Here is a 17,229-nt window from a genome sequence, read left to right as displayed (position 1 = left end):
GCAGATATCAGGACTCACTCCAGCTAACTGAAGCAGAATGTATTTTTACACAAGGAGTTCCATGCCTATAAAAGCACCCCAGGATTGGAGAAGAAGGTTCAGGGTTGAGTCTCCGGGAATGAACACCCCACCCTCTAGAGGAACACTGAAGGACTGGGCACCGAGCATGCTGGGACTGCTGCCGTGATCAGGAACCAGAGACACTGGGAAGCCACTCTGGGACCAAACTGCCTTGTATGTCATGTCTGCAGATACAACCATGCATCTCAGTCAGGTGAGAGCTGGATTCTGACTCCACTGCTGCTGCAGAAGACCTAGTCCTCGCTACTGTGCTTGGCAGCAAAGCAGCAGCCCTGTCTTCCTGCCTGACACAAGATCCAGTGCCTTTGCAGAACTGGTGTCACCAGAGAATCTGGGGAATATGGTCATTACTCTTGTCCTGGGGGTTCACAGCAGGGGTGAAGCAGAACTGAGTGAGGACGACCCCCACAGTTGCTCCAGAGAAAGTAAATCAAAACACCCGGTGTTGGCTGGGGCAAGGAAAGCTGAATGCTCACGCCTTGCTGGGTGGGATGTGCTCTGATACCTAGGTCACAACCGGCATCACAGAAATGTGTAATAACAGCTGTCACTCCACTCGATTCAGAAATAGTCTTTCTGGGAATTCATTGTAAGAAAAGAGTCAGATATGTGCACAAAAATATCTGTACGTGATTGATTTTCATGGTGTTATTCAGGACAGCAAACCTTTAAAACAAGACGAAATCAAGGACACATAATTTTATGCCCCCAGGTAACAGACGTCTATGTGGCCACTGATGATAGAGTCAGGGACCAGTTTACCACTAAGTGAAAGAAGCCTGTGAGAGCTGGACTATAAAGAGAGCTGAGCACCGAAGAATTGATGCTTTTGAACTGTGGTGTTGGAGGAGACTCTTGAGATTCCCTTGCGCTGCAAGGAGACCCAACCAGTCCATCCTAAAAGAAATCAGTCCTGAATATTCATTGGAAGGACTGATGATGAAACTGAAACTTCAATACTTTAGCCACCTGATGTGAAGAGCTGACTCATTGGAAAACACCCTAACGCTGAGAAAGATTGATAGCAGGAGCAGAAGGAGACGACAGAGGATGAGTTGTTTGGGTGGCATCACTAACTGGATGGACATGAGTTTGAGTAAACTCCAGGAGTTGGTGATGGACAGGGAGGCCTGGCGTGTTGCAGTCCATGGGGTTGCAAAACACTGGACATGACTGAGCGACTGAAGTGAACTGAACTGAAAGAAGCCTGAGTTCAGGGACCCTCATTTGCACTGGTTCTGCCCAGGAGAATTCCTGAGAACAATTCTGTAGTATGCTAGCATTGCTATCATTACTATTTGCAAAAGTATGATATTCTAAGAGTAACAGGTTAAGACTACAGACTCCTTCCAAATTGTCTTTCCTCTCCCGCCTTCCCTTGTTTCTGAATGACATTTTAGTGCTATTGGCATTTTAGATTGTAATTCTCTATTATATTTTTTAGAGTTTTCTCTTCCCAATTACTTTAATCTCAAACCCCTAAATCCTAGATCTGTCCTTGGTTATATAGATTTATATTTGTCAATATGGGTAACTGTTCCTTAGGTATTATTAAGAAGGAATTTGACAACGCAGTAGTAAGGGAAGATACTGTTTGGTGTTTTAACATGTACATATGTTTTTCTTTTGCTTGTTTGTTTTTCTGGTAAAATGTCACATAAAGTCAAACTTGCTATTTGAATTACATTTAACTGCATGTACATATCTTTTTCATTATTTAGTTTATTTCTCTTTGGCTGTATTGAGTTTCATTGCTGTGCAGGCTTTCTCTAGTGGTGCTGCTCAGGCTGCTCACTGTGGTGGGTTTTCTTGTCTCAGACCATGGGTTCCAGGGCACATGGGCTCAGTAGGTGAATCTTGGGGGCTCAGTTGCCCCAAGCATGTGGGGTCTTAGTTCCCTGACCAGGAATCGACCAATTCTCTGACCAATGTCTCCTGCATTGGAAGGTGGATTCTTAAGCACTGGACCACCAGGGAAGTCCCTGTACCTGTGTTTGTGATGTATGGTACTTGGAGCAACTTTGGAAGTCTGGGCAAAACTCTAGGTAATTTACGATGTCGCAGACATAAATTACTTTTACCATCTGAGTGAGAAAACAGAGTTTTTCAGTATCATGGCCACTCAGACGACTTTGGACGTCAGACGTGTGGATTTCTTTACAAGAAACTCCAGTTGCCTATGGATAGCAGCTGGGTGTCCTGGAATTTAACTTGATTCTAAGAAAAACTAGAGTTAACCCCATGGGTTAAGGGCTCAAACCCACAAGATTGCCCCACTTAGTGGCTCAGATGAGAAAGAATCTTCCTGCAATGTGGAAGACCCAGTTTCTATCCGTGGGTCGGGAAGATTTGCTGAAGAAAGGAATGGCAACCTACTCCAGGATTCTTGCCTGGACAATTGCATGGACAGAGGAGCCTTGCCGGCTACAGTCCATGGGACCGCAAACAGTCAGACACGACTGACTGAATAACACTTTCACTTTTGGTCACAATAGAGTGGAAACAGACCTGGCTTCCTGTCATGGATATCACTGCCCATTCTTACAGAGTTCTTGGCCCATATCCTGTCACCAGTGGCTCTACAGATGCCCTGCACCCTGTCTGATAAATAAGACCCCAGTAGGGACACTCATGAAAGGTCACAGCATCTTGCTTTTACTTCTTATGATTCTTTGAAGCATTTTGGGAGGCAGAGGGCTTGTCATTTGGGGGACTGACATCCTGAGGCCCTGGAGGGTCGTCTCCAGCATGGGAATCACTCTCTTCTTCAGTACTGGATCCTGATGGAGAAAAGGCCTTCTTTATTGCATCCCAACACGATGCCCCAATTTTTGCCCCAGCAGAGCCCAGGAGGATGTTGGATGATGTGGAAAGTCCAGCTGCCCCTGGAAAAGAGGACGAGGTTAGAGCACAAAGGGACAGGCAGGCCCAGCAGCCCCCGGCAAGGCTGTGGGAATCAGAAATCCCAGGACCATCTGGAGGCCCAAGAAATAGACATCCCACCTTTGTTCCCTCCTCTACTTCCTGATACCCCAGGATGTCTGGGATGCTGCACATGGCTGCCCAAAGAGGAAACATGAACTCTGATGGTCAGTCTATCAGCGACAGGACAGATCCTCTGAGAAACGACAGGCTGCCCCTCCCTCCACAGCACCAGGCTGGGCCCAGGGAGGGGACCTACATGTAGGGTTGAGGAGGAATGCCCACCTCCTGAGCTGCACGCCACTCATCCCACCAACCGTATTCCCAACTAGAAGAGGGGACAATGAGGGTGACACAGAGGACCAGGGACCCTGATGACCACGAAGCTGGAAGAAGCACAGAGGCCCTCCTCGTGCCTGAATCCTGAGCTGGTTTGTCACACCCTCCCCATCCTCCTGCCCGGACACCTACCCACGGACTAGAGAGTGGCCACCAGGCTGCCGGCGGCAACTCCGCCCCCATTAGCCACGGCGGCCGCTGACATCATCTTGGCTGCAATGGAGGAGGCGGCGATTCCAGCCCCGGTGAAGCCCATGGCACCCAGCACCACGGGAACAGACCCCACGGCTAGGGCTGTAGGGAGAGGGGAGATTTGGGGTTAGCCCCATGGGACCGACTCCCTAGATCTCCCTGACACCTTCCTGTGACATGAGGTGAAGGGTCCACTTTGCTCTCCTGAGAGCCTCGGCGTCCAAGGCAAGGGAAGGCTGTAGATATGGACACACGTGGGTAGGGGGAACCCCTCCAAAAACCTTAATCCCAGGCCTGTTTGTGCCTCATTTTAGCTGTGTTCCTGGGAACCTCAGGAGCCCTCCCTGGGCTTTAGTTCGCCCTTTATAAAATAAAGTTGAAACAAGCAGGGGTTTGACGGGGAACTGGTGTCTTTCACGCAAGCACAGGCCCACAGTATGAGGACAGAACTGCTCTTCTGAAAAGGTGCTGGGTGGAAGCTTCTGACCTCTGGCCCGAGGCCACTGGTGAGCATTCCCCTGGGTCCCTACATCTCAGATGGTGCAGGCATAGAACCTTCGGCAACCTGGAACCTTCTATGTCTACACCGTCCACATGGTGGACACATGTGGCACTGAGCACTTGAGACTGGCTGTTGTGACATAAATGTTTGATTTTCTTTGATTCCAGCCACCACAAATGACCCTCACCAGTGAATGACCCTCACCAGTGGATGACCCTAACTGGGCTCACTGGATGGGCTCCAAGGATTACAGAGCAGTTCTGAGGAATACACACAGTTCAGCTCACACATTTCCTACAAGCCTTTGCAAGAAACCATGCCCCGGCTTTCTGGGGAGATATCACAGATTCAGATAGCTCTAACGCCTTGCCTGGGTTCCCACAGTTTGCACTCGGGAGAAGCTGAGATTGGCAGTGGATGATGTGAATGGCTTTGCTTTGGTTCCTTCTTGGCAAGGTTCTTGTTACCTCAAGAATTCCACCTCTGACCACTTCCACCCCACCCCTACCACCCAGGTCTTGAAGCTCAAGGCAATCTTGGACTCAGTCAAGGCCAGACTCTCCCAGGCGCCCAGGGACAGGGGCACATGGGGCCTTGAGTTGCTTTACAAAGAGACTCACCTCCTCCGATCACGGCTGCGGCAGTCTTGCCTGTAGACAGAAAGAACTCCCATGAATAGCCAGCATTTGCCTTCCCCTACGTCTCTGCTGCTGTCCCAGTGGGAAGAGTTCCCTGGAGTTGGGATCACAGGACAGAGCAGCCCCTGTGTGGCTCTCTGCTTTTACATAGTAGCCTGATAGTCCAGGAATCGGAGGAGGATGGAAAAGAGTCCAGAGCTCTGTGATGCTCCAGAGGGGAGCACAACCTGCCTTGAAACGGTTTCATACTGCTCCTTAACTTTAATACCTTCAGTATCATTTTCTCAAAAAGAAAAAAAAAGAAGTCAGAAAAGCATGCTGATTTTATTTGCAATGGAATAAATTTGACTGTTCTGATTTGTTCATCTTTCACACACCCTATGCCCTTCCAAGGATATAGCTTGAGTGGAAGCACCCTGTCCTCCAGGGCTCAGCCTACTTGTGACTTTCTGCACAAAGCATCCCTGACTCCCCCATCAGGAAATGTGTGTGCTGCCTTGAGGCTGGAGCCCCTGGCCACACTGGATTCCAGCAAGCCTGTACCACACTGAATTGCTCAGAGCTCTTGGGTCTGGCAGGGACACCTGACCGCAGCAGGGACTGGGGTGTTCGGCAGTAGAGACCAGGTGTTACGGAGATTTCCGGAACTGTGGGAGTGAGCTCAGCCAGCTCCCCAGGAAGAGAAGCCTTGATGCTAGGCAAGGAGGAAAAGGTGCAAAATCAGCCTTGGGCCCCCAGTCATTTCTGGAAGGTTGTAGCTCCTGGCTCACCAACACCTCTCTGTCCATCAGGAGCCCTGACTTGTCTTGAGGGCTTCCATTTCTGCACAGATGAAATTTCTAACAACCTGGTCTTTCAGTTCTCACCTCCCTACTTCCAAGGATCTTAGACTCTATGCCATACACACCCAAGGTCATACCCTATACCTATGCTGCCTGCTATGGGAAGCACTAGCTATGTGTGCTACTTAAATCTTGAAAGTGAAAGAGAAAGTCGTTCAGTCGTGTCTGACTCCTTGTGATCCCATGGACTATACAGTCCATGGAATTCTCCAGGCCAAAATACTGGAGTGGGTAGCCTTTCCCTTCTCCAGGGGATCTTCCAACCCAGGGATCGAACCCAGATTTCCCACATTGTAGGCAGATTCCTTACCAACTGAGCCACAGTGAATTACAATGAAATAAAGATTACAACTCAGTTTCTGGGTCACATGACCCAGTTCTCATTAGTCAAACATGGCTAGTAGCTACTGTCTTGGATCACACAAAGTTCATGGTCATCACTGCAGAAAGCTCTGTTGGACAGTGGGGCCCTAGATCTTGTCACTGACAAACATTGCCTCCTCCCTGCGATCAATTTCAGCACCCCTCTAGAAACTCCCAGCTCCTCCTTTCACAGATTCTGATTCCAATATAGCTTTCAACAGTTCCTCAACCGCAATGAGATTTTTGATCTCTGTCCAGACACAACTTGGAGTGCTAGGGATTCAGTTCCAGGTTACTGCAATAAAGCAATTATCAGATGATTTTTTAGTTCCCCATTGCATATAAAAGTTATGTTTATAATATGCTGGAGTCTACTAAGTGAGCAATGCCCTTATGTATTAAAAAATGTGTATATCTTAAGTTAAAAATACTTTATTGCTAAAAATATGAACCAACTCTGCCAACTCTTGGTTGCTACAAGCCTTCAAATTGTTAAAAAAAAAAAAAAAGAGTATCTGCAAACTCCAATAAAATGAGATTTGCCCACATTAGTTCCCTGAGGCTGCAGTAACTAATGACCACAAGCTCTGTTCATTCTCTCATGTTCTCCCAGTTCTGGAGGTTAGAGGTGTAGGCAGAGCCAGGCTCTCTCTGAAGGCTCCAGGGGAGGATCTTTCCTTGACTGTTTCAACATCACTGTCTAGTGCTTGCTGACAACTCCTGGCTTGTGGCTGCCTCGCTCCGATCTCTCTGACTCCACCACTGCCACCCTCGTGGGCATCACCTCTCCTTGTCCAGGATTAGAGATGGGGGGCAACACACAGAATGAGACACATCTGTTGGCTGCTGGGTACAGAGAAGAGTGAAGGTGTTGGGGTCCCTCCTTGGCCCTGGTGCCCACAGGCGAAAGTTCACCTCCTTAGTGAGGATGAGGAGGCTCTCGTTGATCTGGCTTCTGCTTCTATCCTGGGGAAAGAATAGAAGCCATGCCCAGCCCTCAGCATTCAATCTCTTGCCTGACAAATCCAGGAACATCTTCCAGACTCTGCCACACATTCCCAATATTCCTGAGCCACCTCTACCTAAAGACTCAATGTGAGTCTACTGCGCTCCTGCTGCCACAGAATTTTCCACAAGGCAGTATGATTCTCTATCGTTTCTACTTTTTGAGTGTTTTAAAGTCAAGGGTAAATCCTCCTTCTCTGCCATCTCCCAACGTGCCAAGAAGTACTGGCTTGGGAACAAGGAAGCTCTGAAGGTGAATTTCAGAAAAAGAAATATGAATGAAGCATATCTTTGTGCATGCAAAGTCATGTTATGATCTGAATGTTTGTGTTCCTGTATTTTCACAGGTTGAAACCTAATACCCCGTGTGATGGTGTTAGGAGGGGAGCTTCTAGGAGGTGATTCAGTCTTGAAGCCAGAGCCCTCTTGGTTGAGATCAGTTTCCTTATGAGAGAGACTCCTCCACCCCATTCCCCTGCCAGTTCCTTTGTTCCTCCCAGCATAGAAGCTTACAGGGATGGCTGTCTAGGAAGTGAGCTCTCACAACACACAGTCTACCGGTGTCCTAATCTGTGACTTCCTAGGCTATACAAAAGTGAAAAATAAATTTCTGTTCTTTTTAAGACACCTAAGTTATGGCATTTTGTTATAGCACCCATAATGATCTACATCAAGACACAATCCACACAGTGGAAAGGCAACTGATAGAATGGGAGAAAACCTTGGCAAATCACGTATCTGCTACTAAGTCGCTTCAGTCGTGTCCAACTCTGTGCAACCCCAGAGATGGGAGCCCACCAGGCTCCTCCATCCATAGGATTTTCAGGCAAGAGTACTGGAGTGGGGTGCCATTGCCTTCTCCATCATGTATCTAGTAAGGGACTAATATTCAAGGTGTGGTAGATAGAATTCCTATGAGAGAGAACTCAAAGAACTCGGTTTAAGATTGGCAAAGAATTCAAATAGACAATTTCCTAAAGAGATACAAATGGCTAACAAGCATTAGGAAAGATGCTCAAATTCAGTCATCATTAGGGTCTTGTACACTGTTGGTAGGAATGTAAAATGGTGCAAGAGCTATGGAGAACACTATGGCAGTTCCTGAAAACATTAAAATAGAAAATCATATGATCCAGCAGCAAGCCGATTTCTGGATATGATTTAAGAAATTGAAAACAGGGTCTTGAAGAGAGATTTGCACTGCATGTTCATAGCTGCATTTTTCACAGTTGTCAAGAAGTGGAAGCAATCTAAGTGTCCATCGATGGATAAATGGATCATCACCACGTGCTAGAGACCACAAGGGAATACCATTCTGCATTAAAGAGGAAGCTATGTCGTATGGGTGAACCTAGGGCCTTATGCTAAGTGAAATAAACCTCTGACATGGAAATTAGATTACCTTACTCAAATTTTAGAAATAGAAAGAATTGTGGTTTCCAGGAGCTGGGAGCAGGAGGAGACAGATAATTAATGTTTAACATGTACAGAGTTTCAGTTTTGAGAAATGGAAAGAATTCTAGAGATCAAGTACTCAACAATGCAAATGTAGTTAACACTATTCAACCTACGCTGACAAACTCTCATCTTGGCAAATTAAATTCTATAGTGTATTATCACCTGATTTAAGAAAAAACATACATGTACCTTTGGTGCCCTGGCACTAGGCTGCCCCACATTAGAGGTGACTCTGCTCTTGGAAGGTGTGTTCTGGGAGGACATTAGTGACCAGGCCCTGGGGTATCAAGGGAGGAGCACAAATGGAGAAATGAAACTTACCTGCCTTGGGTGCTGTGGGGCAACAGGGCAGGCATGGGCAGTGAACTTTGATTGGCAAGGAGCCGTGCCTGAGACCGGGCCTGCCGGCTGTCAGGCATCTAACCTGAGCAGCACCTCTGCCCCACCTTATTGGAGATGACCCAACACTGAGAGACCCCTGAGAGTGACCTCACCCTACCCCTGAGCTTAAAAACAAACCTATGAGGGTCCAGAGAGGGCAAGTGACTGGCTCTGGGTCACTCAGCAAGTCAGAGGCAGAGCTAAACCCTGAAGTGTGGTCCCTTTGGTTCTAGAGCATCATTTATTTCATCTCCTGTGTACAGTGTGGCTTTTTTCTGACAGTGTGTCAGAGAGATTCCATCAGGAAGACTGTCCTTACACTGACAACTTAGCAGGTAGAGCTGAGCAGTGGGTGTGGGGCGAGGATCCGAGGACTGGTGCTCAGAGACCCGTTACCTGCATAATGGTAGAAATTGCTGCCTTTCGACTTGGGGGGATCTGTGGGGTCAGAGCCAGAGCCACTTGACCCCTGACGTGGCCCGTGTGGTGCCTTCCCAGGAGAAGAGCCATCAGAGGCCTGGTTGCTTGACTGGGAAGGTTCTTCTTCCTCTGGAAGAAAGAAGAATGGGGGAGCACAAAGCGTGGTGGGCAGCTGGGGAACAGACCCCACACAGCCCCCTCCACCCTTTCCTGAAGACCCCAGGATCTCTGATGTAGGGAGGGGACCTCAGGGGAAGCTGAGCTGAGAGGTGTCAAGGGTACTTGGAGGTGAACCAGGGAGAAGACAGAGACAGGGAGGCCCAGCACCAGTGGAGAGCTGGGGGTCCTGACTGCACAGAGCAGGAGGCTGAGGCCCACGGGGAAGAGCCTTGATGGGCCCAGAGCACCTGGTGGCAGCACCAGGCCAGAACCCAGACCCCCGCTGCTCACGTTAAGGAACCCCAAGCTCTGGGCCACCCACCCTTGGGAGCTTTTCCAAGGGCACTCACCTTCTGACAACAATTCTGGCAGGAGGGGGCCCAAGGCATCGCCTTCCCCACTCTCTATGGCTTTAGCTGACATCCTGGAGGTGGTGTGGAAACACTGGTTCTGGAGCCAAGGACACCACGGTCTTTTTAGAAACAGAGTGTGAAATTAAAACTGCTCTGAAAAAAAAGAAAAATAAAATAAATAAATAAAACTGCTCTGCCTGATTTCGGGCTTTCCTGATACCTCAGATAGTAAAGAATCTACCTGCAATGCAGGAGACCCTGGTTTGATTCCTGGGTTGGGAAGATTCACTGGAGAAGAGATAGGCTACCGACTTCAGTATTCTTGGGCTTCCCTTGTGGCTCAGTGGGTAAAGAATCCACCTACAATGTGGGAGACATGGGTTCAATTCCTGGGTTGGGAAGATCCCTGGAGAAGGGAAAAGCTACCCATTCCAGTATTCTGGCCTGGAGAGTTTCATGGACTGTATAGTCCATGGGGTGGCAAAGACTCGGACATCACTGAGCGACTTTCACTTTCACTGCCTGATTTAAGCTGCACTAAGGTTTCAGGGGGGTATCTCTCTGCCGTTCCAGCCCTGCCCTCTGTCCCACTGCAGCCTATGGGCCACTTACAGCCCACCTGCTTAATCTGCTCAGACCACAGTTTTGAAGTTAATAATGACTTTGCTTGGCTCCCTGATCTCCAGAATCCTGGCCACCTCTAACATCCCATCTCTGTCCCCTGCTCACTGCCCACCTGGTCTAAGTTTCAGGGCTTCATAGTAACCTGGGTCAAGACAAGACCAGAGGTTCCCAACACCCCATGGTAAAGGTGGGATCAAGCCCCCCACACACACACACACTCAGCTCTGGTCACAGGGACAGCAGTCCTGATGGAAGTGGAGAGGGAGGCTGAGAGTGGAGTCCCTTAGCTCCCTCCCCTCCCCACTTCCCAGGCCCCTGCTTACCCTGCTTAGTAATTGCTGGGGATCGAAGAGTAGTGTGTGAAGCCCTGCACATAATGAGGCTGTTGAGAACTCCAGCAGGCTAAATAGTCCCTCCCTGAATGACCTCTGACCCCAAGAGTCCAAGTAGGAGGTGAGTCACCCTCATCCCAGGCTGGGTGCCACGTAGACCTCACCTTTGCATGCTAATGGGAGGATGAGGGGCGGGGCTTCTGAAGGAGCATGACTTTCCCTCTCAGATTCCCCTTCTTGGATATGTGAGGAATCCTTAGTCCTCCTTTTTATAGAACTCACCTGCAATTCTTGTGAACTTTATTTTCCCTGCCCTCCATGATTTGCAGGTTTACGTTACAAAACGTTTTTCCTGACTGACAAATGGCACAGAGCCCCAATCTCATATCTGTAATAACGGAGGAAGCAGAGCAGGTTGATGGTCAAGAGCACCATCTCTGACCAGTGCCTGGGGAGGAATCCTTAGTTGCGACTAAGGCAGTGAATTACCCTTGATGTGCCTTAGTTTGCTGACACCCTGGCATGCACAGAATAGGTGGTATTACTATATTTACTTCTTTTTGTCCCTTGAAGTGTTAGTCACTCTGTCGTGTCCGACTCTTGGTGACCCCAAGACTGTAGCCTGCCAGGCTCCTCAGTCCTTGGGGATTCTCCAGGCAAGATTACTGGAGTGGGTTGCCGTGCCCTCCTCCAGTGGATCTTCCCGACCCAGGGATTGAACATAGGTCTCCTGCATTACAGACAGATTCTTTACCACCTGAAGCACCAGGGAAGCCCTTCTGTCCCTTATCCCTGGTGGAATAAATCTTATGAATAGCATAGATTTGTCTGTCTTCTCCTGGGTCTAGAGCTCAATAAATATGTTTTGAATGGTAGAACAAAGAAGAAGAGGGAAGTGAGAATGTCAGTGTGAAGCTGGGTCAGGGAACAAGGGGCAGAAAACGGGGGAAGGGGCAGAATCAGTGCTGGAAGAGGCCTCTGCTTGGGACGGGCTTGAGTGTCTTGGGAATGGAGGCCTTGTCCCTCCTGCAAGACGAGGACAGGAGGGGCCAGAGCCAGGGCCCTGTCTTTCCCCAACCCCCACCTCTGCTTAAGCTTTGGGACAACAAAGCCAAACATTTCCGCAAATCTGCTCCAGTTTTGGTGAGCCACTGCGGGACGCTGTCCACGGGGCCAAGAGCAGAGAGGCTGCGGGAGCCCCTCCTCGGTGTCACGTGGTGTTGACTTTCCTGGCAGAATTCAGGACACAAGGAACATCCCCAACCTGGAGAATCAGGCCGATTGGTTTCTCTGAAATTCCTGTCACTAGAAGATAGCTAGAAAGACAGCCTATGAAACAGAAAAGACTGGTATCGTCCGATCACAGGTGACATTAAAAACACCATCCATCCCTGTCTCTTTGACCTAAGGGCTGTGGTGGTCACCTTGGGTCACGGTCTGGGACCCGGTCCCGTCTGTGGCGCCGGAGGAGCTTGAGAACTGACTGGGTTCTGGATGCCTGCTCCTTCATGATGATACCTGGACAGGGTTTGGGGACCAGGCCCTGAGGGCACCACCAGCTGAGATCTGCCTCCTCAACCAGGTCTGGGCACTGTGGGAGGACCCTGATGGGGTACTTGACCTGGGCAGGGTAACCTACCCCTTCATGTACCTTCTCTCCTCTTAGGCAGGGCCTGAGCCTCGGAGGGCAAAAGTTGTACCTTGGGACCTTGCTCTTCCTGCTTCCTTGGCAGGACAGAGAATAATCTTTGTTTGGTGGAGATTTACAGGAACATAGTGCCCTGACTGGGACCTGACCTCTAGAACAAGGGATCTGACATCAGGAAGGTTACAATAATCAAATACACCCCTCCCTCGTTTTTCCTAGAAAGGGGCTTTACTGAAAGCTTCCAGATTTCTGGATTTTTAAGGCATGAGCCACCTGTCTCCTTCCTGGCCCTGCAAGAAACAGTCCTCTGCTCCAAACTGACGTTTTGATATTGTTTGGCCCCACTGTTTGCTGGGCACACGGACACACATTCGGTTACATAACCTCTTCCTTGGGTTCTATAATTTGCCAAAAGGCTTACGGAACTCAGAAAAGCACTTTCCTTACTATTACTGATATACTACAAAGAGTATTAAAGGATGCAAGTCAACAGCCAGATGGAAAGATACCTCCGATGAGGCTGGAGCACAGGAGTTGCGGTCCCTGCGGAGTCTGGGGTGCATCACCCTTCCAGAGTGTGGATGTGTTATTGTTTCCCAATTGGCAGTTCTCAGAACTCCATATTGTAGGGATGTTGATGGAGGCCCCATAGTGTAGGTGTGATGGAATATTAGCTTCATTTTTATCCCTCTCCTCGCCCTGCAGGATTGGGGTTGGGGCTGATCATGGCTTGGTCTTTCTGGTGACCAGCTCCCATCCAGGAGCCCAGCTAGAATCACATTAGAACAAAGGATGTTTCTGTCACTGAGGAGACTCCAAGGAATATAGGAGCTCTCTGTAAGATGCACCTATCACTGGTACAAAGGTTTTAGGAGTTCTGTTGTTAGGCATTAGGGTCAAAGATCAATATATATATATATTTTTTTTTCCTTATTATTTCACATCATCATGATATTCCCTATTACTTCACATCACCTTCTGCTAAAACAAAATGCCAAAATTATTTCCCTTTAAGAATGAATAGCAAATTAATTGTTTTACTACTAGTATTAATTATTTTAGTAATCAGAATTAGATGCAGGTTAAATACTTTGTGATAAGAATATATGGGTGATGTAGTTTCTTCACTTGTTAAACATTCAAATAATGATAGATTTAAAGAAGTTCCCAAGTTCGTGCAGAGGGGTTCTGAGGATCCTTCACCCAGTTAACTCCATTGCTTATATATTATGTAATGATAGTATAAGCTAAAAGCTAGGAAGCTAACATTGGTAGAAAGAGTGTGTATGTCATTTTACTACATGTGTAACCAATATTGCCTCAAGATACAGAACTATTCCATCACCACCAAACCTCTCTCTAACTGAAGCCTCATATTGAACCTCTAACTATCTCCCTGGCCCAGCTTTCCTTATCCCTTGAAACCACTAATCTGTTTTATATGTCTATAATTATGTCATTTTAAGAATGTTATATATTTCGTGATGGGCTTTTTTTCATTCAACATAATGCAGTTTAGATCCATTGAAGTTGTGTGCATCAATAGTTTGTTCCTTTATATTGTTGAGAAGTATACCATGATATAGATCCACAGGGTTTTTCCCCCAGTTTTATTGAAACATAATTGATGTATACCATTGTGTAAGTTATAGTGTGCAATGTGATTTAATACATGTATATATTGCAAAAAGATTATGTACACTGCCGTTTGTTTATCCATTCACCTATCTTGGTTGTTTCCGGTTTTCAGCTATTAGCTATTAAAGCCGCTATGAACTGTCAACAAATGGCTGACCAGGTCAGTACTCTGTAACTTTTGGTACCAGGTTCAACTACAAAAGTGGAGTTGAAGAGTCTGTTCTCAGCTAGAATCAACTGCTTACTCATTCATTCATTCATTCACTCAACAAATATCTATGACTCACAAAGTCAGTCAGACATTGATTAGACATTTTGGGGGGATGCCAAGATAAATCTGATGGGATTTGGTGAGGAGTTTGCAATCTAGGAAGAAATATAAGACAAGAAAAATACATCTCTCTCTCTAATACAGAGCTACAAGTGCTATTCAGCACAGCAAAAGCTCTGGGAATCCTGAAGAAGGAGATGTTGAGACAAATTCTTAGCCTGAATTATACTTTATTCAACTGTGGTTACATGTTTGAAACAACATTCGGCAAGGAAATTATTACAAATTTCAAGTTAATTCAATCTCAATGCTTTTATACTTTGAACTACATATTGAGCTAAGGGTCACAAAGCTGGTTTTGAGACAACTTCCTTGCCAGGTCTAAGGCTCTCCAAGCAACTTACTTTGCAGAGTGAGGAAATTTGACAGCTATTGTTTTCTTCTCAGTTTGAAACCAACTCAGAAAGAATGCCATTTCAACATTGTATCTATAATAATCAGGAAAAGTTTTATTATGAAAAAATAATGCATACATAAAAACTTAATCTGATGTCAGAATTTCCATCTCATGTGTCATTCATAACTTCTCCCCTTTCCCCAGCTTAGATTTGATTCAGGCTCTCATGTGGAGAGGTTTCAGAAGGGGAAGGGAGACAGAATCTGCTCCTCGCTTTTCTTTCCTCTACTTCCTTACCAAATGGCTGCTTTTGGCAACGTCAGGGTCAACTGAGTAGAGCCATGAGACATAAAGGTGCAAAAAGCTATTTTACTTTAGGTGGTACAGTATGTAGAGGTCTCTTGACTGTCCAATAGAGCTGTCTCGGTCAGGGAGGACATCCAAACAAAAGCTGCCCTTTTCTCTCCAAGGATGTTTTGATGGTTAATTTTATGCATCAGTTTGACTGGGTCATCATGCCCAGATATTTTTCACACATTATTCTACATGTTTTTGTGAAGGTGTTTTTAGATGAGATTAATATTTAATATCTAGACAGCATATTAAAAACCAGAGACCTTGCTTTGCCGATAAAGGTCTGTATAATCAAAGTGATGGTTTTTCCAGTAGTCATGGATGGATGTGAGAGTTGGACCATAAAGAAGGCTGAGCGCTGAAGAACTGATGCCTTCAAACTGTGATGCTGGAGAAGACTCTAGAGAGTCCCTTGGACACCAGGGAGATCAAAACAGTCAATCCTAAGGGAAATCAATCCTGAATATTCATTGGAAGGACTGATGCTGAAGCTCCAATACTTTGGCCATCTGAGCTCATTGGAAAAGACCTTGAAGTTGGGAAAGATTGAGGGCAGGAGGAGAAGTGGGCGACAGGATGAGCTGGTTGGATGGCATCACTGACTCAATGGACATGAGTTTGAGCAAGCTCTGGGAGATAATGAAGGACAGGGCAACCTGGTGTGCTGCAGTCCACTGGGTCACAAAAGCTGGACGCAACTTAGTGACTGAACAACACCAAACATTAAAAAAATATTATTATTATAATTATTATTACAATTTTGCGGTGTGCTGGGTCTCCATTGCAGTGCACTGGTATGGTTGTTGCTCCACGGCCTGGGAGACGTTAGTTCCTCATCCAGGGAGTCAACCTGTATCCCTTGCATTGGAAGACAGATTCTTAACTACTGGACCACCAGGAAGTCCTAAAGGACATTAACATTTAAATCTGTGGACTTTGAGCAAAGTAGATTCCCCTCTACGGTGTGGGTGTGCCCCAGCCAAGCAGTTGAAGGCCTTAATACAACAAAAATTGACTTTCCCTCAGCAATCAGGGATTCTGCGAGCTAATTGCCTTAGGATGCTTTCCCTGAGTCTTCAGCCTGCTGGACTACCTCAGCAGATCTTGGATTCACTCAGTTTCCACAATCACTGTAACTCAATTCCTTAAAACAAACCTCTCTCTATATATGGTATTCTGTTGATTCTGGGTCTCGGGGGAAAGTGAAATTGAAAGTGTTAGTCTCTTGGTCATGTCTGACTCTTTGCAACTCCATAGACTGTAGCCCACCAGGCTCCTCTGTCCATGGGATTTCCCAGGCAAGAATACTAGAGTAGGTTGCCATTTCCTTCTCCAGGGAATCTTCCCAACCCAGGGATCAAATTCAGGTCTCCAGCATGGCAGGCAGATTCTTTACCATCTGAGCCACCAGGGAGAACCCTGACTAATACAGATGCTTTTGTTAGTTTTTTGGAGGCCTCCACTGAGAATCTCTATGTATCTTTTGGACCCCATAAGACAGCCCCCAAGTACCACCTCTGGGACCCTACTTCTAGCCTCTTTCTGGTGAGGTCCCTTTTCCCTTGGCCACCAACTGGGCAAGGTTTGTCAAGGTTCTGTCACGACAACCTTGCAACGCTCCCGAGCTGGGTAGCTGGCCCAGAGTCGGACAGGACTGAGCGACTACCATTTTACAACTCAACCAGTCTGTACTGGAGGTTCTGTTTTCCCCAGGTTTTCATGCCTCCGCCTATTGCTCACTGATGGTTGGGGACTCTGTGCGACCGTACGAACTGCAGCTCGCCAGGCTCCTCTGTCCATGGAATTCTCCAGGCAAGAATACCATAATGGTTGAGTGGTCGGTTAAACGCTAAAACGTTTGCGAGGTTCCAGGCACACAGCCGATACGTAACACAGTGCGCTGAAACTAAAGCAAAAAGACAAGAAAACTTGCATTCCCGTGCATGAGCTAGCACAGAAGTCTCCTGGAGGAAGCAGGGCAGACCTCACCTGTTGCGCTTGCTCCCTAAGCCCTGGAGGAGGACCTACATTTCAGTTCAGTTCAGTCGCTCAGTCGTGTCCTACTCTTGGCGACCCCATGAATTGCAGCACGCCAGGCCTCCCTGTCCATCACCAAACTCCCGGAGTTCACCCAGACTCACGTCCATCGAGTCAGTGATGCCATCCAGCCATCTCATCCTCTGTCGTCCCCTTCTCCTGCAAGCGGAGGCCGATTTCACTCGCTTCCGCAGTCCGGCAGTCAGTCGCGCCGCAGCGAATCAAGTGCGGCGTCTAGAATGGGGGCGGGACTTCCTTCGCTACGCGCACGCG

At 47.4% G+C, this 17,229-nt stretch overlaps 1 protein-coding gene across 1 annotated transcript; it reads right to left on the bottom strand.

Annotated features, from left to right (window-relative positions):
• Positions 1-2,715: 2,715 nt before the first annotated feature.
• Positions 2,716-17,181, bottom strand: LOC104985837 (interferon alpha-inducible protein 27-like protein 2). The gene is given in 6 exon segments (XM_010836226.1): positions 2,716-2,966; positions 3,475-3,636; positions 4,657-4,686; positions 9,120-9,272; positions 9,653-9,803; positions 17,061-17,181. Coding segments are annotated over 5 exon segments (648 nt in total). The 5' UTR covers positions 9,726-9,803; positions 17,061-17,181; the 3' UTR covers positions 2,716-2,736.
• Between the last annotated feature and the right edge of the window lie 48 nt (positions 17,182-17,229).

The sequence above is a fragment of the Bison bison genome, unplaced genomic scaffold, assembly GCF_000754665.1.
Source record: "Bison bison bison isolate TAMUID 2011002044 unplaced genomic scaffold, Bison_UMD1.0 scf7180017864061, whole genome shotgun sequence".
Classification (NCBI taxonomy): Eukaryota; Metazoa; Chordata; class Mammalia; order Artiodactyla; family Bovidae; genus Bison; species Bison bison.
The sequence above is the reverse complement of the archived record's forward strand: the minus strand, read 5'-3'. Positions and strand labels throughout refer to the sequence as shown.